At 47.1% G+C, this 23,981-nt stretch overlaps 1 protein-coding gene across 1 annotated transcript in view; it reads right to left on the bottom strand.

The window, feature by feature from the left end:
• The window catches only part of cnih3 (cornichon family AMPA receptor auxiliary protein 3), a 107,615-nt gene that overhangs the window by 11,905 nt on the left and 71,729 nt on the right, over positions 1-23,981 (bottom strand). The window contains exon 7 of the mRNA XM_078542880.1: positions 21,716-21,803. Within this exon, the coding sequence (XP_078399006.1) occupies positions 21,716-21,803 (88 nt within the window). The remainder of the gene's footprint in view (positions 1-21,715; positions 21,804-23,981) is intronic.

Raw genomic sequence — 23,981 nt, 5'->3', positions numbered from 1 at the left:
GGGGTTCCAATGGAGAAATCTCCCTCACCATAACAGATCCCTATGGAGAGATCTCCCTCACTGAAAGGGGTTCCAATTGATAGATCTCCCTCACCATAACAGATCCCAATGGAGAGATCACCCTCACCATAACAGATCCCAATGGAGAGATCACCCTCACTGTAAAGGTCCTGATGGAGAGATCTCCCTCATCGTAAGAGATCCCGATGGAGAGATTATCCTGCCTGTAAGAGGTCCTGATGGAGAGATCTCCCTCACTAACAGATCCTGATGGAGAGATCCCCCTTGCTGTAAGAGGTCCCAATGGAGAGATCTCCCTCACTGTATGAGATCCCAATGGAGAGATCGCTCGACCTGTAAGAGGTCCTGATGGAGAGATCTCCCTCACCATAAGGGAGATCTCTCCATGGGGAGATCTCTCTCACTGAAAGCGGTCCTGATGGAGAGACACCTCTGTACATAATTAGATAAATAAAACAATCAGACAGACACCACAGCTGATTAAAGAAATGTAAACTTTAAGACTGTACATCCATTAACGAGGCAGAAGTGTTGAGCGCAGGAATCAGCACCCATTCAATACATTCTCTTCACCTTTCCACTGATGGCTGTTGAGGTAACGAGAGATCGTTGCTGTCTTGCTGCTCCATTGTTTGGTGTGGATGTAGTAAAGGATGGGGGCGATGTTTGAATTCAGTATCTCTGATATGACAGCCTCTCTGTCTCTGCCTTTTGTTGAATTTGATTTGCACTGCCTTTGAGCCCTCCTGGTTAGATGCTGACCAATGTGTCAATCATACTGTGGGAGGAAACAGAAAATCCACAGGATGAACTTGAATATAATGGTCAGGTGTACCTAGAACTACTTAGAATTTTACAACACAGAAATAGGATATATGCCTAACTGGGCGATCCTGGTGTTTATGATCCACTCTCCTACCTTTCTTCATCCAATCTAAACAGCATAACATTCCTTTCTCCATCATGTACTTCTCTAGTTTCCCCTTAAGTGTCATTACCAGTTCTCACCATCTACACACACAGTTCCCAGTCCCAACAGATACCAATTCTCATCAGAGCCACTTGGCTTCAGACCTCTCAAAGGCCTTAGTGCAAACATGGACAAAAGAGCTGAATTCCAGAGGTGAGGTAAGAGTGAATGCCTTTGATATTAAGACAGCATTTATCATCAGGGAGCCCTAGCAAAATAGAAGGCAATGCGAATCAGGGGCAAAACTCCCCACTGGTTGGAGTCAGACCCTGCACAAAGCAAGATGGTTGTAATTGTTGAAGGCCAATTCTCTCAGACACAAGACATAGCTGCAGGAGCTTCTCAAGACAGTGTCTTAGGCCCAGCCATCTTCAGCTGCTTCATCAATGAGTTCAGAGACTCTGTTTGCTATAGTTTGACCATACAAACATACAAATTAGAAGCAGGAGTGGGCCACTCAGCCCCTTGAGTCTGCTCCACCATTCAATAAGATCATGGCTGATCTGACTGTAACCTCAACTCCACATTCCCGCCTACCCCTTAACCTTTCACCCCCAAGAACCCATCTCTGCCTTTAAAAATATTCAGACTCTGCTTCCACCACCTTTTGAGGAAGGGAGTTCCAAAGATTCACTAGTAAACCTCTGAATGGATTCTAATGCATTTACATCCTTCCTTAAATAATAAGTTCAGAGACTCTGCTGTAGCTTGACCATGAGCTCAAAGATACTGTTTGCTGTAGTTTCATCATAAGTTCAGAGACTCTGTTTAGTTTAGTTTGACCATGAATTCAGAGACTCTGTTTAGCTTAGTTTAGTTTGACCATGAGGTCAGAGACTCTGTTTAGCTTAGTTTGACCACGAGTTCACAGAGTCTGTTTAGCTTAGTTTGACCATGAGGTCAGAGGGTCTGTTTAGTTTAGTTTGACCATGAGGTCAGAGAGTCTGTTTAGTTTAGTTTGATCATGAGGTCAGAGACTCTGGCTGGAATTTTCCATCCTGCTGACGTTAGGCATCATGTGGCCATGAGTGGACAATATGGCGAGAAGGTCAAAAACCTGTTTTATGCCATTGTGAAAGTGGTTTGCAAGCGTCCACTCTGCCTGTCAATGGTGGGCCGGGCTGCCTTTCCCACCTCCACAAGTCAGGAACCTGATCTCAAAACTTTAGCCTCTCATTCTGAATCCTGCTTACCAGAATCATCCCCCGCTGGATCCTCCAGGCACACCAATGTGATTGCACACCCACATGTTTCACAGCAGCATTTAAAGGCTTGCACCTGGCAAGCTGAACTTCGAGGAGGACTCGGAGGTGAGTACACACTAACGTTGCGAGGGTCGCCCATTTGACTTCAAGGTAGAAGCAGCGCACGTCCAGGCGAGGGAACAGGCAAGTCCCTTTTTCCCGGCTGGCTGACATTGCAGTGCCGGGGTAAGAGTTGCAATGGTTGGGGGGAGAAGGGCAGCATGGTCTGATGTAATGCACAGGCACATGAGGGGGAGGGGAGGGAAGTGGCCACGCCTTCAGGAAACCTTGTATAAAGTGACCACTCTTCCACAGCTGAGACAGTTCAGGCACAGCTATATTGACGTGCTTTAAGTCGGGTCTCTAGCTTGTCTACCAACCCAAGCAATGCGGGGGCATGCAAGTGCCACCAAATGCTCCTGAACTTTGCACCCCTCGGGCACAGACTGCAAATTAATGAGCATTTTAGGGGGCTGCACAACAACTGGACAAGTTGTACAATCTCCTTGCAAAAGCTGGCCATGGTGCAGTCACTGGTGGAGGTGGCCCTTGCAATGTCGTCATTAAGTTTTGGAGTAGAGTACAAGAAGATAAGAAATAGGAACAGGAGTAGACCATTTGGCCCCTCAAGCCTGCTCCGCCATTCAATAAGATCATGGCTGATCTTCTTGTGTTTCGATTCCCACATTCCCATCTAACCCCAATAACCTTTGATTCCCTTGCCTAACAAGAATCTATCCACCTCTGCCTTAGAAATATTCAATGACTCCACCTCCACCACCTTCTGAGGCAGAGAATTCCAAAGTCGCACAATCCTCTGAGAGAAAAAATTTCTCCTCATCTCTGTCCTAAAAGGGCGACCCCTAATTTTAAAACCGCTATTCTCCTCCATGGTTCAAGCTCATAGCGGCGTTTTGCAGTGCGGGTTAGCAGAATGCCTGCATCTAAGCTGTGAGCACAGCATGTAGCCCAGTGGGCAAAGCTGCTGCCAATCAGCCAAGTGGAGAGGGTTGGAGACGGGTGGGGTTTCGGTCAGCCACACAGCGCACTAAACTCTGGCCATCCATATGGTGGCCAGCACTCTCCAGAATTCATGAAGGGGCCTTCAGACGGAGTCAAGAAGAAGAGGCAGCTGGGCTCCTGTGCACGCCGCTGAAGAGCCACAGCGAGCGGTCGTGGGTCAGCGCCCTGCTAGACCTAGGGCCTACAGACAGTGCTTGTCATTCATGCAGATGACCGAGAGCCAGTGTCGCCAAAGACTGTGCATGTCCAGGGAACTGATCGGTCACATCTGCCAGCTGCTGCAGGATTTGGTGCCAAGCGGACATGGAGGGCATCCACTGCCAATGGTCGTGAAAGTGACTGTGATGCCCAATTTTAACGCCAGTGGCTCCTTCCAGGGCTCCACAGCTCTGCAGGATCTCGCAAGCCTCCACATTCAAGTGCATCCAAGAGGTCACGGATGCCATATTTGAGAAGACACACAACCTTGGGCATTTCACCCGGGATCAGGGAAACCAGGAAGCAAGAGTGCTGGGATTTGCGCAGATCTCAGGCTTCCCACAGGTGCAGGGTGCCATCAAGTGTATTCACGTGGCGCTTAGATCTCCATGGCAACAACAAGTCAACTAGAACAACCGCAATGGCTTCCACTCGCTGAATGTTCAGCTGGTGTGCGACCACCACCAATGCATCTTACAGGTCTGCGCACAATTCCTAGGGTGTGTACACAACTTCTACATTCTCAGTAGGCCTCAAATCCCTGACGGCTTGCAGGGTCCACAGAGGCTGCAGGGTTGGCTCCTTGGGGACAACAGAGGACGTGGCTGATGACACCTGTGCGGTGGCCTCAGTCTGCAGCAGAGAGAAGGTATAATGAGGCTCATACTGCAACACACACTTTGGTGGAGCAAACCATTGGGGTGTTGAAAATGAGGTTCTGGTGCCTGTACTGGTCTGGTGGAGCCCTGCAATCTAGTTCACAGAGGGTGTCATGCATTGTCGTTACCTGCTATGCCCTTCATAACCCGGCGCTGCAATGGGGGCAGGAGCTACCTGAGGAAGAGGAAGACGTCAACAGGGATGAGGCTGATGAGGTCCTTGAAGGCGAGGGTGACGGGGATGAGGCCATTGCACTGGCCAGACTAGGCAGGCACGCTTGGGAGGCCGCTAGATTTGTGGAGGATGATAGCAACATCCAGTGAGGAGACTCTATAGATCCTCACATTGCATCTGTGAACGTTTGACTCCAGTCTGGCTGGTGGCAGCGCACATACTCCCTGTGATAAGGTCATGGAGAAGCCATGGATGCCCATAGTCCCTACATTCCAGGAGGATGATGACGACATGCAATGGCGACACTCCATATATCCTCACATAGTTTATGTGAATGTCTGCCTCCTGTCTGGCTGATGGCAGCTCGCTTGCGCTCTGTGAACAGGTCATCATGGAGATGCATTGGGGAAACTTTAACTTCTCCTGATCCTATGGCATCCTTCATGAACTGAACCCTTCAGGACCACACTGTCACCGGACACAGATGCTGATGAGAAGGGGGACCAGCCGCACCTCAAAGGTGCTGAGAACACACAGAGAGAATGACAGAACTCTGTGCTGCCGGCTCAGGACATTCAGGCAGCGATGATAAGCCCCAGTGAGGTGCAGGCATGACTGATGTGACCAGTGACAGTGAAGGCACAACATCAGTGTGTTGGGAAGGTTGTACAAAGCACAGGGAAGAGGCCCTAGACTGAGACACCTGCCTTCATCTTGTGCAGGGACCAAGTTTTCACTTCAGACTGACATGAACACTGCTCATCCTAACAAGGAGTGATCGACAGGGTTTTTTTCGGAGTTTATTTACAATAGTCAACGTAATGCCTGTGCCACAGTGAAACTATATTTTCTTAACCTTCCTAAACCTGCCACTGCGTCTTGGTGCTCCCCCGACATCCACAGCGGAGATGGAGGCAGCCTACTGACTGCCTAGGATGACCTTGATAGGTGTCCTCTGGAGGGCTGAGACCTGGAGAGCCCTGGCCTGCTTTCGTGGTCCTGCTGTGTGGCAGTGGCACCCTCCTCGGCCTGTGGAGCTGGAGCTGCTGGGGTCACAGGAAGAGGGGATTCGGATGGATTGGACAATTCCAGAGTCACCCAGAGTGTGCACCGGCTGATCCTCCTCCCTATGGGTATCCGAGGGCCCCTGACTCACTCCTTGAGGAGAAGGGGTAGCTGGAGTGAGATCAAGCTGCCTGGCCCCCCTCTCGCATTGACATTGCTGGAGGCCAAATATGGTGTCAGTGCTGAAGGTCAGCCTGCGCTGAACGTGGTAGTGTAGTGATATTATCACTAGGCTGGTAACCCAGAGACCCAGGGTAATGCTCTGGGGACCTGGGTTCGAATCCACCACAACAGATGATGGAATTTGAATTCAATAAAAATCTGGAATTAAAAGTCAAATGATGACCATGAAACCATTGTCGATTGTCATAAAATCCCACCTGGTTCACTAATGTCCTCAAGGGAAGGAAATCTGCCATCCTCACATCAGGTCTACATGTGATTCCAGACCCACAGCAATGTGGTTGATTCTTAAATGCCCTCTGAAAATCATTCAGTTGTATCAAACAGCTAAAAAGTCAATAAAAAGGAATGAAACCGGACGATCCACCCGCCATCAACCGAGGCACCAGGAATGACAATGGAAAATCCAGCTAACATCTGGAGGCTTGTGCCAAAATTGGGAGAGTTGTCTCACAGACTAGTCAAACAACAGTCTGGCATAGTCATACTCACTCACAGAATCATACCTTACAGATAATGTCCCAGTTACCACCATCACCATCCCTGATTATGTCCTGTCCCACCAGCAGCATAGACCCAGCAGAGGTGCTGGCACAGTGGTATACAGTCGGGAGGGAGTTGCCCTGGGAGTCCTCAACATTGACTCCGGACCCCATGAAGTCTCGTGGCATCAGGTCAAACATGGGCAAGGAAATCTCCTGCTGATTACCACGTACCGCCCTCCCTCAGCTGATGACTCAGTGCTCCTTCATATTGAACACCACTTAGAATTGCACAGCATGTACTCTGGGTGGGGGACTTCAATGTCCATCACCAAGTGTGGCTCGGTAGCACCACTACTGACCAAGCTGGCCGTGTTCTAAAGGACATAGCTGCTAGACTGGGTCTGTGGCAGGTGGTGAGGGGACCAACAAGAGGGAAAAAAATACTTGACCTCATCCTCACCAACCTACCTGCCACAGATGCCTCTGTCCATGACAGTATTGATAGGGGTGACCACCACACAGTCCTTGTGAAAACAAAGTCCAGTCTTCACATTGAGGATACCCTCCATCATATTGTGTGGTACTACCACTATGCTAAATGGGATAGATTTTGAACACATCTAGCAACTCAAGACTGAGCATCTATTAGGCGCTGTGGGCCATCGGCAGCAGCAGAATTGCGCTCAACCACAGTCTGTAACCTAATGGCCCGGCATATCCCCCACTCTACCATTACCATCAAGCCAGGGGATCAACCCTGGTTCAATGAAGAGTGCAGGAGAGCATGCCAGGTGTAGCAACTAGCATACCCAAAAATAAGGTGCCAACCGGTGAAGCTGTAACACAGGGCTACTTGCGTGCCAAACAGCATAAGCAGCAAGTGATAGGCAAAGCCAAGCAATCCCACAACCAACAGATCAGATCTAAGCTCTGCAGTCCTGCCACATCCAGTCATGAATGTTGGTGGACAATTAAACAACTCACTGGAGGAGGAGGCGGCTCCACAAATATCCCCATCCTCCATCTCGGTCTCATTCAGAGATCCCCATCATCACAGATGCCAATCTTCAGTAAATTCGATACACTCCACATGATATCAAGAAACGGCTGAAGGCACTGGATACTGCAAAGGCTATGGGCCCTGACAATATTCCAGCAATAGCACTGAAGACTTGTGCTCCAGAACTTGCCACGCCCCTAGCCAAGCTGTTCCAGTACAGCTACAACACTGGCATCTACCTGGCTATGTGGAAAATTGCCCAGGTATGTCCTGTACACAAAAAGCAGGACAAATCCAACCCGACCAATTATCGTCCCATCAGTCTACTCTTGATCATCAGTAAAATGATGGAAGTGGTCATCGACAGTGCTATCAAGTGGCATTTGCTTAGCAATACCCTGCTCACTAACACTCAGTTTGGGTTCTGCCAGGGTCACTCAGCCTCTGACCTCATTACAGTCTCAGCTCAAGCATGGACAAAAGAGCTGAATTCCAGAGGGGAGTGACTGCCCCTGACATCAAGGCCGCATCTGACTGAGTGTGACATCAAGGAGCCCTAGCAAAACTGGAGTCAAAGGGAATCAGGAAGAAAACTATCCACTGGTTGGAGTCATACTTGGAGAGAGTGCAGAGGAGGTTTACAAGAATGTTGCCAGGGTTAGAAAACGGTAGCTACGAGGAGAGATTGGATAGGTTGGGGTTATTTTCCTTTGAACAAAGAAGGCTGAGAGGTGACTTGATTGAGGTGTAGAAAATTATGAGGGGAATAGATAGAGTGGACAGGTAAAATTGTTTCCCTTGATAGAGAATTCTAGAACCAGGGGACATAGATTCAAGATAAGTGGCAGAAGGTGTAGAGGGGACATGAGGAAGAACATTTTTATGCAGAGGGTAGTGGATGTCTAGAATTCACTGCCCAAATTGGTGGTAGAGGCAGAAACTCTAAACTCTTTTAAAAAGTACCTGGATCTGCACCTAAAGTGCTGTAAGCTGCAGGGCTATGGGCCAGGTGCAGGAAGGTGGTATTAGAAAGGGCACCTGGGTGTCCTTGGGCTGGCATGGACAAGATGGGCCGAATGGCCTCTTTCTGTGCTATAACTTTTCTATGGTTCTATGGTTCTATAAGAACATAAGAAATAGGAACATGAGTAGACCATTCGGCCCCTCGAGCCTGCTCCGCCATTCAATAAAATCATGGCTGATCTTCTTGTGTTTCGATTTCCACATTCCCATCTAACCCCAATAATCTTTGATTCCCTTGCCTAACAAGAATCCATCTACCACTGCCTTAAAAATATTCAATGACCCCCACCTCCACCACCTTCTGAGGCAGAGAATTCCAAAGTCGCACAACCCTCTGAGAGAAAACATTTCTCCTCATCTCTGTCCTAAAAGGGCGATCCCTAATTTTAAAACAGTGCCCCCTAGTTCTGGACTCACCCACAAGAGGAAACATCTTTTCGATGTCCACCTTGTCAAGGCCGTTCAGGATCTTGTATACTTCAATCAAATCACTCCTCACTCTTCTAAACTCCAGTGGAAACAAGCCCAGTCTGTCCAACCTTTCCTCATAAGACAACTCACTCATTCCAGGTATCAATCTAGTAAACCTCCTTTGAACCGCCTCCAATGCATTTACATCCTTCCTTAAATAAGGAGACAAAAACTGCACACAGTATTCGAGGTGCGGTCTCACCAATGCCCTGTATAACTGAAGCATAACATCCTTACTTTTATGTTCAATCCCTCTCGTAATAAAGAATAGCATTCCATTCGCCTTCTTAATTACCTGCGTACTAACTTTTTGTGACTCATACTAGAACACATAGATCCCTCTGCACCTCAGAATTATGCAGCCATTCTTGATTTAAGTACTACTCTGTTTTTTTGTTCTTCCTGCCAAAGTGAACAACTTCACATTTTCCCACATTAACTCCATTTGCCAGATCTTTGCCTACCCACTCAACCTACCTGTAACCTCCTCATTTCCTCTTCACAACATACTTTCCTACCTATCTTTGTGTCATCTGCAAATTTAGCTACCATGTCTTCACTCCCCTTATCTAGGTCATTGATGTAAATCATAAAAAGTTGAGGCCCCAGCATAGACCCCTGTGGGACTCCACTCGTCACATCCTGCCAATCAAGAAAAAGACCCATTTATACATACTCTCTGCTTTCTGCCAGCCAGCCAATCTTCTATCCATGTTAATATGTTACCCACTACACCATGTGGTTAACTAAACATATTTTCCATAATAATCTTTGATGTGGCACCTTATCAAATGCCTTCTGGAAATCCAAGTACAGTACGTCTACAGGCTCCCCTTTATCCACTGCGCATGTTACTCCTTCAAAAAACTCCAATAAATTGGTTAAACATGATTTTCCTTTCACAAAACCATGCTGACTCTTCCCAATTGCCTTGAGCTCTTCTAAGTGCCCAGCTATAACCTCCTTAATGATCGATTCTGATAACTTCCCCACGACAGATGTCAAGCTAACTGGCCTATAGTTTCCTGTTTTCTGCCCCCCTCCCTTCTTGAATAGAGGGGTTATATTTGCTACTTTCCAATCAGATGGAAACTTTCAAGAATCTAGAGAATTTTGGAAAATTAAAACCAGCGCATCAACTACCTTATTTGCCACCTCTTTTAAGACCCTAGGATGTAGTGAATCGGGACCTGGAGACTTGCCAGCCTGCAGCTCCATCAATTTGCCCAGTACCATTTCCCTGGTGATTTCAATTTCACCAAGTTCCTTTCTCCCGTTCACTTCCTGATTTGCAGCTATTACTGGAATGTTTTTTGTATGCTCTATAGTGAACACAGAAGCAATTTTTTTCATCTCTTCTGCCATTTCCTTATTATCTACTATTAACTCCCCACTGTCACTCTCTAAAGGACCAACACTCACTTTCTTACTCTTTTCCTTTTTAAATACCTGTAGAAAATCCTGTTATCGTTTTTACATTTCTAGCTAGCTTCCTCTCATACTCTAATTTCTTTCTCCTGATTAACCTTTTAGTCATTCTCTGTCATTCTTTATATTCTGTCCAATCATCTGTCCTGCCACTCATCTTTGCAGAGTTGTATGCTTTATCCTTAAGTTTGATGCTTTCCTTAATGTCTTTAGTTAACCACAGATGGTGGGTCCTCCCTTCAGAATTTTTCTTTATGGTAGGAATGTACTTATTCTGAATACTCTGAAATATCCCCTTAGATGTCAGTCACTGTTTCTCTGTTGAACTATCCTCTAGCCTAGTTTCCCAGTTCACTTCAGCTAACTTAGCTTTCATCCCCGCATAGTTGCACTTATTTAAGTTTAAGATACTATCCTCAGTTGGTCACAGATCCCTGGAGTCTTCCAGAGTCCACAGAAGCTACAGGGATGGCTCCTCAGGGACAAGAACTACCCACAGAGGCCGTAGCTGGTGACACCTGTGCGGCAGCCTCATGCTGCAGCAGAACAACGCCATAATGAGGCCAATGCTCTAGCTTGCATCTTGATGGAGCAAACCATTAGGATGCTGAAGATGAGGTTCCAGTGCCTGGACCAGTCTGGTGGAGCCCTGCAATACAGTCCGCAGAGGGTGTCACACATCGTCGTCGTCTCCTGCACCCTTTACAACTTGGCACTCCAACGGGGAGAGGAGCTGGCTGAGGAGGAGATGGAGGTGCTGCATGTCTCCTCCGATGAAGAGGACGCCGACGGGGATGTGGCTGAGGAGGTCCTTGATGGCGACGATGATGGGGATGTGGCCCTCACACTGGCTAGACAAGACAGGCGTGCTCGGGAGGCCCTCGTATCTGCTAGATCTGTGGAGGATGATGACGACATGCAGTGAGGTGACCTCCATAGTTCCTCACATCGTATTTGTGAATGTTGACTCCAATCTGGCTTATGGCAGTGCGAATACCCTCTGTGAGAATGCTCCTGTCATGGAGAGGTGGTGGAGGCCCTAATAGTCGCTTGATTGCAGGAGGATAATGATGACAGACATTGAGGACCCTCCATAAATCTTAACACAGCCTCTGAGAATGTCTGACTCCTGTCTGGCTGAGAGTAGCTCGCTTGCACTCCGTGATCATGGTCATATCATAGAGAGGAAGCCATGAAACTTTAGAAGCATCCGATGCTTTGTCCGCCTTCAGCACCTGAGCCCTTCAGGAGATGGCGACAACATCACTGGTCGCAGATGCTGAAGAGATGGGGGGCCAGCTCCACCTTAAAGGTGCTGAGGGCATACCGGGAGAATGAGAGGACTTTGTGATGCCTGCCCACTACATTCTGGCAGCAATGGCCAGCACCATCGAGGTACAGGCATCAGTAATGTCTCCAGGGAGTGTGAGGCCAGACTATCACTTTGGTCTGAAGGCTGCACAGAGCACAGGGAACAGGCCCTGGACTGAGACACCTGCCTTTATCTTGTGAAGAAAAGTTTCACATCTGAGTGACAAGAACACTGCTCAACAGAACAAGGAGCCACAGGCAGGGAGACACTCTTGGGAGTTTATTGACAATAGTGAGCAGTATGTGCAAGTGATTAACACCCATGCCCAGGCTGTGCAACTAATTCTCCTGAACTGTCCTAACCCTGCCGCTACGCCTTAGTGATCCCCGCACATCCATAACAGATGTGGAGGCAGCCTGCTGACTGTGATGCCCTGTCTGTGGTGACTTTGGCAGGCATCCCCTAGAGGGCCAAGACTTGGAGGGCCCAGCCTGCATTCAGGGTCCTGCTGTGAGGCAGTGGCACCCTCCTCGGCCTGTGGAGCTAGAGCTGCTGAGATCACAGAAAGAGGGGATTCGGATGGGCCGGACACTCTCGGAGTCAACTGGATTGGTGGGCCTAGAGTGTGCACCTGCGGGACCTCCTTCCTATGGGCGCCCAGGAGCAAGGGTAGCTGGAGTGAGATTGAGCTGCCCGGCACCCCTCTCGCATACTCACTGTTGGAGACAAACTATGACATCAGCAACGGAGTTGAGCCCGCGCATCCTGTGACATCAGGAGTGACATCCTGGACCAAGGTCTCCATGGCAGCTGTCATCTTACCAGTGTTGACCTCGGTGCATTAATGTGCCGGCGCTGTCACCTCAGCCTGAAGACGGACGGACTCCTCCAACGTGCCTTGCAATCTGAGGAGTGCAGCGGACATCCCTTCCTGTTGCTCCCGAGCTTCCCTTTGCAGCTCCAGCAACTGTGACATGACCGACTCCAGAGGCTCATCATCTGGTTTGGAGTCAGCAGATTTCTGACCTCCAGCAGTCCTTCGAGTGCCGGAGACCTGTGCCACCACCTGCAGTAGATCAGACAGTATGATGTGCTTACCAATTGTGATCCTGAGGCTACTCTAAAGCTAGGTCCCACTGAGGTGTGCGTCTCTGCACTGGTGAAGGGTGTGGGTGAGCGCTGCGACGGGGCTTCAGGGAGGGTGTCTCCACATTCCTCTTTGGAGGTTTCTTTGGGGTTTGATTGGAGGCCCCGGGTCGTGGACTCTGTCGGCTGTTTGGCAGATGTGCCTATGAAAGCAAGGAGTGATCATTCGTGCATGGCGGTGGCCTGTGAAAGAGGACACATCACTGACATTATCTGATGGATGTTGCACTGCTGGATCCTCACTTGGTAGAGCAGCGCTGACCTCACCGTCAGCACAGGGCCAGTCCAGGCCCTCACCAGCCAGCTGGATGGCTCTGATTTCAAAGTCCGTGAGGACCTTGATTTCGGTCATTCCGCCACCAGTCTGTGGCCTCTCTCTCATGTTGTGTGCCAGCTTGTCCTGCATGGATAGAGATGGAGAAAGTGCAAGCAGGAGATCTGCCTGGCCTGTGTGGGTGGTGAGCGGTCCCATGGACGGGCTGAGGACAATGACGGTGTGTGTGAAAGATTGAATGGTGATGTCCCTGTGGATTTGTGCTGAGTTTGTGAGTGTGTGCGTTGAGAGTGATGAAAAGAGTGACTAACCCTGGCAGAACGGAGAAGATCATTCATCCTCTTGCGGCACTGGGTGGCTGTCCTCTTCTGAAGAGGCCAGTGCCACTGCCTCCCAAGCCGGATTGGTTACGTTGCTGCCCATCCTGCGGCCAAAGCGGGGCTACAGGACATCCCAGCGGGCCTCCACTGCAAACAGAAATCACTCGAGGGACCCGTCATTAAACCAGGGGGGTGCAGTCTTCTTGCCTTTGAGGGCCATGTCTCCCAGGCAGCAGTGATGAGTTGGAGGCAATGAGCTCTGTACTTGGGGCTGGCCTTTAAATATAAGTTCAGAGACTGTTTGCTATTGTTTGACTGTGAGTTCAGAGACTCTGTTTACTGTAGTTTGACTGTGAGTTCAGAGACTCTGTTTGCTGTAGTTTGACTGTGAGTTCAGAGACTCTGTTTGCTGTAGTCTGACTGAGTTCAGAGACTCTGCTGTAGTTTGACTGAGTTCAGAGACTCTGTTTGCTGTAGTTTGACTGTGAGTTCAGAGACTCTGTTTACTGTAGTTTGACTGAGTTCAGAGACTCTGCTGTAGTTTGACTGAGTTCAGAGACTCTGTTTGCTGTAGTTTGACTGTGAGTTCAGAGACTCTGTTTACTGTAGTTTGACTGAGTTCAGAGACACTGTTTGCTGTAGTTTGACTGAGTTCAGAGACGCTGTTTGCTGTAGTTTGACTGTGAGTTCAGAGACTCTGTTTACTGTAGTTTGACTGAGTTCAGAGACTCTGCTGTAGTTTGACTGAGTTCAGAGACTCTGTTTGCTGTAGTTTGACTGTGAGTTCAGAGACTCTGTTTACTGTAGTTTGACTGAGTTCAGAGACACTGTTTGCTGTAGTTTGACCGAGTTCAGAAACTCTGTTTGCTATAGTTTGACCATGAGTTAAGAGACACTGTTTACTGTAGTTTGAGAATGGGGTTGAGAAACTTATCAGCCATGATTGAATGGCGGAGCCGACTCGATGGGCCGAATGGCCTAATTTCTGCTCCTATGTCTTATGGTCTTATGGTCTTATGGACTGAGTTCAGAGACTCTGTTTGCTGTAGATAAAAACAAAAAACTACTGCGGATGCTGGAAATCCAAAACAAAAACAGAATTACCTGGAAAAACTCAGCAGGTCTGGCAGCATCGGCGGTGAAGAAAAGAGTTGACGTTTCGAGCCCTCATGACCCTTCAACAGAACTGAGTAATATTAGGAGAGGGGTGAAATATAAGCTGGTTTAAGGTGGGGGAGTCGGGGGAGAGAGGTTGGGGGGGTGGTGGTTGTAGGGACAAGCAAGCAGTGATAGGAGCAGATAATCAAAAGATGTCACAGACAAAGGAACAAAGAGGTGTTGAAGGTGGTGATATTATCTAAGAGAATGTGCTAATTAAGAATGGATGGCAGGACACTCAAGGTACAGCTCTAGTGGGGATGGGGTTTAAAGACTGACAGGGCATTAAAGGTATAGATTTAAAAATAATGGAAATAGGTGGGAAAAGAAAAATCTATATAAATTATTGGAAAAAACAAAAGGGAGGGGGAAGAAATGGGAAGGGGGTGGGGATGGAGGAGGGAGTTCAAGATCTAACGTTGTTGAATTCAATATTCAGTCCGGAAGGCTGTAAAGTGCCTAGTCGGAAGATGAGGCACTTTACAGCCTTCCGGACTGAATATTGAATTCAACAACTTTAGATCTTGAACTCCCTCCTCCATCCCCACCCCCTTTCCATTTCTTCCCCCTCCCTTTTATTTTTTCCAATAATTTATATAGATCTTTCTTTTCCCACCTATTTCCATTATTTTTAAATCTATACCTTTAATGTCCTGTCAGTCTTTCCACCCCACCCCCACTAGAGCTGTACCTTGAGTGTCCTGCCATCCATTCTTAATTAGCACATTCGTTTAGATAATAGCACCACCTTCAACACCTCTTTGTTCCTTTGTCTGTGACATCTTTTGATTATCTGCTCCTATCACTGCTTGCTTGTCCCTACAACCACCCCACCCCCCGCAACTTCTCTCCCCCCACAGCCACCTCCCACCCCCCCCTTCCCCCAACCTTAAACCAGCTTATATTTCACCCCTCTCCTAATTTTACTCAGTTCTGTTGAAGGGTCATGAGGACTCGAAACGTCGACTCTTTTCTTCTCCGCCGATGCTGCCAGACCTGCTGAGTTTTTCCAGGTAATTCTGTTTTTGCTCTGTTTGCTGTAGTTTGACTGAGTTCAGAAACTCTGTTTACTGCAGTTTGACTGAGTTCAGAGACTCCATTTGCTGTAGTTTGACCAAGTTCAGAGACTCTGTTTGCTATAGTTTGACCAAGTTCAGAGACTCTGTTTACTGTAGATTGACCAAGTTCAGAGACTTTGTTTACTGTAGTTTGACTGAGTTTAGAGACTCTGTTTGCTGTAGTTTGACCAAGTTCAGAGATTCTGTTTACTGTAGTCTGACTGAGTTCAAAGACTCTGTTTGCTGTAGTTTGACTGAGTTCAAAGACTCTGTTTACTGTAGTTTGACTGAGTTCAGAGATTCTGTTTGCTGTAGTTTGACTGAGTTCAGGGACTCTGTTTACTGTAGTTTGACCGAGTTCAGAGACTCTGATAAAAGCAAAATATTGCAGATGCTGGAAATCTGAAAATGCTGGAAAAGGTCTAACAGCATCTGCGGAGAGAAATAAAATACAGAGTTAACGTTTCGAATCCATATGATTCTTCTTCAGAGCTAAAGAGGAGTAAAAATGTGATGAAATTTATACTGTTTAAGGGGGGTGGAGCAGATGAAGCTGGATAGAGGGCCAGCGATAGGTGAGGGCAAAGGAGAGATTGCCAGAGATGTCATGAACAAAAGGACAAAGGGGTGTTAATGGTAGTGGTAAGGGTTGATGGTGGCATTAAGGTCAGAAATCAGAATGTGATAATGGCAGGACAAGGGTAAGCACTCTGGAAAGAACAACATGAACAAGTGACAGATGGCCCTTGTTGGGGTGGGGTAGGGGGATGGGGCGGTGGTGGGAAAAAAGATTGAAAATAGGATAAAAGGTAGGGATAAAACAATGAATAAACATGAAATTTCCACCAGCTCCAGCATGATGCCACCACCAAACACATCTTCCCCTCACCCCCCCATTGGCATTCCCCCTGGAACACCCTGATCCACTCCTCCATCACCCCCAACACTTCAACCCCCTCCCACGGCACCTTCCCATGCAATCGCAGGAGGAGCAACACCTGCCCCTTTAGCTCCTCCATCCTCACAGTCCAAGGATCCAAACATCCTTTCAGGTGAAGCAGTGCTTCACTTGCACCTCCTTCAATTTAGCCTACTGCATTCACTGCTCCCAATGTGGTCTGTTCTACATTGGAGAGACCAAACGCAGGCTGGGTGACCACTTTGTGGAACACCTTCAGTCTGTCCGCAAGCATGACCCAGACCTCCCTGTCACTTGCCATTTCAACACTCCACCCTGCTCCCATGCCCACGTGTCCGTCCTTGGCTTGCTGCATTGTTCCAGTGAAGCTCAACGCAAACTGGAGGAACAGCACCTCATCTTCCGATTCGGCACTTTACAGCCTTCCGGACTGAATATTAAATTCAACAACTTCAGAACATGAACTCTCTCCTCCATCCTTGCCCCTTTTTAATCCCCCTTTTTACAATATTATTTTTATTTTTTAATTTTTTAATTTTTATTTTTATCCACATTTTTATTTTTATTTATTTTCATGTTTATTCATTGTTTTATCCCCACCTTTTATCCTATTTTCAATCCTTTTTCCCCCCACCCCATCCCAAAAAGGGCCATTTGTCACTTGTTCATGTTGTTCTTTCCAGAGTGCTTACCCTTGTCCTGTTATTATCACATTCTGCTTTCTGACCTTAATGCCACTATCAGCACCTCCTTTAGCCCTTACCACTACCATTAACACCCCTTTGTCCTTTTCTTCATGACATATCTGTCAACCTCTCCTTTGCCCTCAACTATTGCTGGCCTTCTATCTAACTTCACCTGCTCAACCCCCCCGCCTGAAACGGTATAAATTGCATCACATTTTTACTTCTCTTTAGCTCTGAAGAAGACTCAGACGGACTCGAAATGTTAACTCTGTATTTTTTTCTCTCCACAGATGCTGTTAGACCTGCTGAGTTCTTCCAGCATTTTCTGTTTTCGTTCAGAGACTCTGCTGTAGTTTAACCATGAGTTCAGAGACTCTGTTTGCTGTAGTTTGACCATGAGTTCACAGAATCACACAGTGCAGAAGAGGCCCTTCGGCCCATTAAGTCTGCACCGACACGTGAGAAACACCTGACCTACCTACCTAATCCCATTTACCAGCACTTGGCCCATAGCCTTGAATGTTATGACGTGCCAAGTGCTCATCCAGGTACTTTTTAAAGGATGTGAGGCAACCCGCCTCCACCACCCTCCCAGGCAGCGCATTCCAGGCCATCACCACCCTCTGGGCAAAAAAGTTTTTCCTCACATTCCCCCTAAACCTCCTGCCCCTCACCTTGAACTTGTGTCTCCTCATGACTGATGCTTCAACTAAGCTGCTCCCTTTCCACCCTGTCCATGCCACTCATAATCTTGTATACCTCGATCAGATCGCCCCTCAGTCTTCTCTGCTCCAACGAGAACAACCCAAGTCTATCCAACCTCTCTTCATAACTTAAATGTTTCATCCCAGGCAACATCCTAGTGAATCTCCTCTGCACCCCCTCCAATGCAATCACATCCTTCCTATAATGTGGCGACCAGAACTGCACACAGTACTCCAGCTCTGGCCTCACCAAGGCTCTATACAAGTCCAACATGGCCTCCCTACTTCTGTAATCTATGCCTCGATTGATAAAGGCAAGTGTCCCATATGCCATTTTCACCAGCCCACTAACATGTCCCTCCACCTTCAGAGATCTATGGACACACATGCCAAGATCCCTTTGTTCCTCAGAACTTCCTAGTGTCACGCCGTTCATTGAATACTTCCTTGTCAAATTACTCCTTCCAAAGTGTATCACCTCACACTTTTCAGGGTTAAATTCCATCTGCCATTTATCTGCCCATTTGACCAAGCCATCTATATCTTCCTGTAGCCCAAGACACTCAACCTCACTGTTAACCACCCGGCCAATCTTTGTGTCATCTGTAAACTTACTAATCCTACCCCCCACATAGTCATCTATGTCGTTTATATAAATGACGAATAATAGGGGACCCAGCACAGATCCCTGTAGCACGCCACTGGACACTGGCTTCCAGTCACTAAAGCATCCTTCTGTCATCACCCTCTGTCTCCTACAACTAAGCCAATTTTGAATCCACCTTATCAAATTACCCTCTATCCCATGTGCATTTGCCTCCTTTATAAGTCTCCCATGTGGGACCTTGTCAAAGGCTTTGCTGAAATCCATATAAACTACATCAACCACACTACCCTCATCTACACACCTGGTCACCTCTTCAAAAAATTCAATCAAATTTGTAAGACATGACCTCCCTCTGACAAAGCCATGCTGACTATCTCTGATCAAACCTTGCCTCTCCAAGTGGAGATAGATTCTCCTTCAGAATTTTCTCCAATACTTTCCCTACCACTGACGTGAGACTCACTGGCCTGTAGTTCCCTGGCTTATCTCTACAACCCTTCTTAAATAGCAGAACCACATTAGCTGTTCTCCAGTCCTCTGGCACCCCCTCCCACCCCTCTCATGGCCAGAGAGGAATTAAAAATTTGGGTCAGAGCCCCTGCGATCTCCTCCCTTGCCTCCCTCAGCAGTCTGGGACACAAATCATTCGGACCTGGAGATTTGTCCACTTTTAAACCTGCCAACACCTCCAATACCTTGTCACTCCCTATATCAATTTGCTTAAGAACCTCGCAGTCTCTCTCCCAGAGTTCCATACCTCCATCCTTGTTCTCTTGGGTGAAGACGGATGGGAAGTATTCGTTCAACACTCTACCGATGTCCTCTGGCTCCACCCATAGATTTCCCCCTTGGTCCCTTATGGGCCCTACTCTTTCCCTGGTTATCCTCTTCCCATTGATATACTTATAGAATATCTTGGGATTTTCCCTACTTTTACCAGCCAGAGCTTTCTCATATCCCCTCTTTGCTCTCCTAATTGCTTTCTTAAGCTCCACCCTGCACTTTCTGTACTCCACTAATGCCTCCCCTGATTTGTTTCCCTTGTACCTGCTAAAAGCCTCTCTTTTCCTTCTCATCATAACCTGAATATCTCTGGTCATCATGGTTCTCTGGGCTTGTTACTCCTTCCTATCACCCTAGAGGGAACATGTTGACCCTGTACCCTCCCCATTTCCTTTTTGAACGCCCCGCACTACTTCTCTGTAGATTTCCCCACAACTAGCTGTTCCCAGTCTACCTTGGCCAGATCCTGCCTTATTTTACTAAAATCCACTCTCCCCCAATCCAAAACATTTTTTTGCTACTTGTCTATTTCTTTGGCCATAACAAACTTAATCTGTACCATGTTGTGGTCGCTATCACTAAAATGCTCCCCCACCACCACCTCAGCCACTTGTCCGGCTTCATTCCCGAGAATTAGGTCCAGCACTGCGCCATCCCTTGTTGGACCCTCTACGTATTGACCTAAAAAGTTCTCCTGTACACATTTCAAGAAATCCACTCCATCCAAGCCCTTAACACTATGTCTATTTCAATTAATGTTGAGAAAGTTGAAATCACCTAACATAATTACCCTATTGTTATTGTTTCTACACACCTCCACAAATTGTGCACATATTTGCTCCTCAATTTCCCGCTGACTATCTCGGGGTCTATAATAAACACCTAATAATGTGGTTGCCCCTTTTTTATTCCTAAGCTCCATCCACAAAGCTTCATTCGATGCCCCCTCCAAGATATTATCTCTCCTTACTGCAGTAACTGACTCCTTAACTAATAATGCAATGCCTCCTCCTCTTATACCCCCTCCCCTGTCTCACCTGAAGATTCTATATCCCAGAATGTTGAGCTGCCAATCCTGCCCCTCCCTCAACCACATCTCAGTGATGGCTACTATATCACAATTCCACATGTCAATCCTCACCCTTAACTCATCCGTTTTACCTGTAATACTGGCATTAAAGTAGAGGCCATCCAGCCTTGCCTTACTCCCTTGAAACTTAATGCAGCTATGCTCCCTCTGATTTGATTGTTTTACTGTATTATGATGCGTCCCTATTCTGTTAACATTCTGTGTCCCCTCCCCATGCCGAATTAGTTTAAACTCCTCCCAACAGCACTAGCAAACCCGCACGCAAGGATGTTAGTCCCACTCTGGTTCAGATGTAGACCGTCCCGCTTGTACAGGTCCCACCTTCCCCAGAAACGGTCCCAGTGACCCAGGAATCTAAACCCCTCCCTCCTGCACCAATTCTAAAGCCACTTATTCATCTGCGCTATTCTCCTATTTCTGAGCTCGCTAGCATGTGGCATTGGGAGTAATCCAGAGATTACAACCCAAGAGGTCCTGCTTTTTAGTCTACTGCCTAACTCCCTGAATTCTTGATGCAAGACCTCATCCCTCTTTCTATCTATGTCACTGGTACCAACATGTACCATGACCTCTGCCTCCCCCTTCAGGATGCCCTGCAGCCGTTCAGTGACATCCCGGACCCTGGCACCAGGGAGGCAACGCACCATCCTGGAGTCACATTGACGGCCACAGTAGCATCTATCTGTTCTCCTGACTATAGAATCCCCTATTACAATTGTTCTTTCTCTCTTCCTCCCCTGCTGTACAGACAGGCTACTTGTGGTGCTAGAAGCTTGGCTCTGTCTGCACTCCCTGGGTTCAGAGGCTGTTTGCTGAGTTTGACCATGAAATCAGACTCTGCTGTCGTTTGACCATGGGTTCAGGCTCTGTTCACTATAGTTTGGCCATGAGTTCAGAGACTCTGTTTGCTGTAGTTTGACCATTAGTTCAGAGACTCTGTATGCTGTAGTTTGACCATGAGTTCAGAGACTGTTTGTTGTAGTTTGACCATGAGTTCAGACTCAAAGATAAAAAAAAGCTAAAAGCTACTGCGGATGCTGGAAATCCAAAACAAAAACAGAATTACCTGGAAAAACTCAGCAAGTCTGGCAGCATCGGCGGAGAAGAAATCAGTCAACGTTTCGAGCCTTCATGGCCCTTCGGCAGAACTGCAGCATAGTTTCAACAAGGGAGAAATATAAATTGGTTTAAGGTGGGTGGGGGGGTGGGGAAGAGACACATTGAGGGTGTGGTGTGAGCAGATAATCAAAAGATGTCACAGACAAAAGGGTCAAAGAGGTGTTGAAGGTGGTGGTCTTTGTCTGAGAAAAGTGCTAATTAAGAATGGAAAACAGGATATTCAAAGTACAGCTCTAGTGGGGGTGGGGTGGAAAGACTAAAGGTTTTAGTTTTAGATTTAAAAATAATGGAAATAGGTGGGGAAAGAAGAATCTATATAAATTATTGAAAAAAAAAGCGGGTGGGGGGGGAAAAAAAAAAACGGGGTGGGGATGGGGGGGAGGGGGAATTTAAGATCTAAAGTTGTTGAATTCAATATTCAGCCCAGAGGGCTGTAAAGTGCCTAGTCGGAAGATGAGGTGCTGTTCCTCCAGTTTGCGTTGGGCTTCACTGGAACAATGCAGCAAGCCAAGGACAGACATGTGGGCAAGAGAACAGGGTGGAGTGTTAAAATGGCAAGCGACAAGGAGGTTTGGGTCTTTCTTGCGGACAGACCGCAGGTGTTCCGCAAAACGGTCGCCCAGTTTGCGTCTGGTCTCTCCAATGTAGAGGAGACCGCATTGGGAGCAACGAATGCAGTAGACTAAGTTAGGGGAAATGCAAGTGAAATGCTGCTTCACTTGAAAGGAGTGTTTGGGCCCTTGGACGGTGAGGAGAGAGGAAGTGAAGGGGCAGGTGTTGCATCTTCTGCGTGGGCATGGGGAGGTGCCATAAGTGGGGGTTGAGGAGTAGGGGGTGATGGAGGAGTGGACCAGGGTGTCCCGGAGTTCAGACTCTCTTTACTGTGCCTTGACAATGAGTTCAGACTCTTTTTGCTATAGTTTGACTATGAGTTCAGAGTCTGTTTACTGTAGTTTGACCATGAGTTCAGAGACTCTGTTTACTGTAGTTTGACTATGAGTTCAGAGTCTGTTTACTGTAGTTTGACCATGAGTTCAGAGTCTGTTTACTGTAGTTTGACCATGAGTTCAGACTCTGTTTGCTGTAGTTTGGCCATGAATTCAGAGTCTGTTTACTGTAGTTTGACCATGAGTTCAGACTCTGTTTGCTGTAGTTTGGCCATGAATTCAGACTCTTTTTCCTGTAGTTTGGCCATGAGTTCAGACTCTGTTTGCTGTAGCTTGACCATGAGTTCAAAGACTGTTTGCTGTAGTTTGACCATGAGTTCAGAGTCTGTTTGCTGTAGCTTGACCATGAGCTCAGAGACTCTCTTTACTGTAGTTTGACCATGAGTTCAAAGACTGTTTGCTGTAGTTTGATCATGAGTTCAGAGTCTGTTTGCTGTAGCTTGACCATGAGTTCAGAGACTCTGTTTACTGTAGCTTGACCATGAGTTCAGACTCTGTTTGCTGTAGTTTGACCATGAGTTCAGCGTCTGTTTGCTGTAGCTGGACCATGAGTTCAGACTCTGTTTGCTGTAGTTTGACCATTAGTTCAGACTCTCCTGTAGTTTGACCATGAGTTCAGAGACATCTGCTGTAGTTTGATCATGAGTTCAGACTCTGCTGTCATTTGAACATTAGTTCAGAGACTCTGTTTGCTGTAGTTTGACCATGAGTTCAGACTCCATTTACTGTGCCTTGACAATGAGTTCATCTGTTTACTGTAGTTTGACCATGAGTTCAGAGACTCTGTTCATTGTAGTTTCACCATGAGTTCTGAGACTCTGTTTGCTGTAGTTTGACCATGAGTTCAGAGTCTGTTTACTGTAGTTTGATCATGAGTTCAGAGTCTGCTGTAGTTTGACCATGAGTTCAGACTCTGTTTGCTGTAGTTTGACCATGAGTTCAGAGTCTGTTTGCTGTAGTTTGACCATGAGTTCAGACTCTGTTTAGTGTAGTTTGACCATGAGGTCAGAGGCTCTGTTTGCTGTAGTTTGACCATGAGTTCAGAGTCTGTTTACTGTAGTTTGATCATGAGTTCAGAGTCTGTTTACTGTAGTTTGATCATGAGTTCAGAGTCTGTTTACTGTAGTTTGACCATGAGTTCAGAGTCTGCTGTAGTTTGACCATGAGTTCAGATTCTGTTTGCTGTAGTTTGACCATGAGTTCAGACTCTGTTTGCTGTAGTTTGACCATGAGTTCAGAGACTCTGTTTGCTGTAGTTTGATCATGAGTTCAGAGTCTGTTTACTGTAGTTTGACCATGAGTTCAGAGTCTGCTGTAGTTTGACCATGAGTTCAGACTCTGTTTGCTGTAGTTTGACCATGAGTTCAGACTCTGTTTGGTGTAGTTTGACCATGAGCTCAGACTCTGTTTACTGTAGTTTGACCATGAGTTCAGAGACTCTGTTAACTGTAGTTTGACCATGAGTTCAGAGTCTGTTTACTGTAGTTTGACCATGAGTTCAGAGTCTGCTGTAGTTTGACCATGAGTTCAGAGTCTGTTTGCTGTAGTTTGACCATGAGTTCAGACTCTGATTACTGTAGTTTGACCATGAGTTCAGAGTCTGCTGTAGTTTGACCATGAGTTCAGAGTCTGTTTGCTGTAGTTTGACCATGAGTTCAGAGTCTGCTGTAGTTTGACCATGAGTTCAGAGTCTGTTTGCTGTAGTTTGACCATGAGTTCAGACTCTGATTACTGTAGTTTGACCATGAGTTCAGACTCTGATTACTGTAGTTTGACCATGAGTTCAGACTCTGATTACTGTAGTTTGACCATGAGTTCAGAGACTCTGTTGTAGTTTGGATATGGGTTTGGGGATCCTTGTTTGCAGTAAAACCGCAAATCCTGCCTATTCTTCCAAATGTTTGGTTGTCAAA

This window comes from Cetorhinus maximus, chromosome 5 (assembly GCF_964194155.1).
Source record: "Cetorhinus maximus chromosome 5, sCetMax3.hap1.1, whole genome shotgun sequence".
In the NCBI taxonomy this organism is placed as follows: Eukaryota; Metazoa; Chordata; class Chondrichthyes; order Lamniformes; family Cetorhinidae; genus Cetorhinus; species Cetorhinus maximus.
This window is presented reverse-complemented; position numbering and strand designations above follow the sequence as displayed.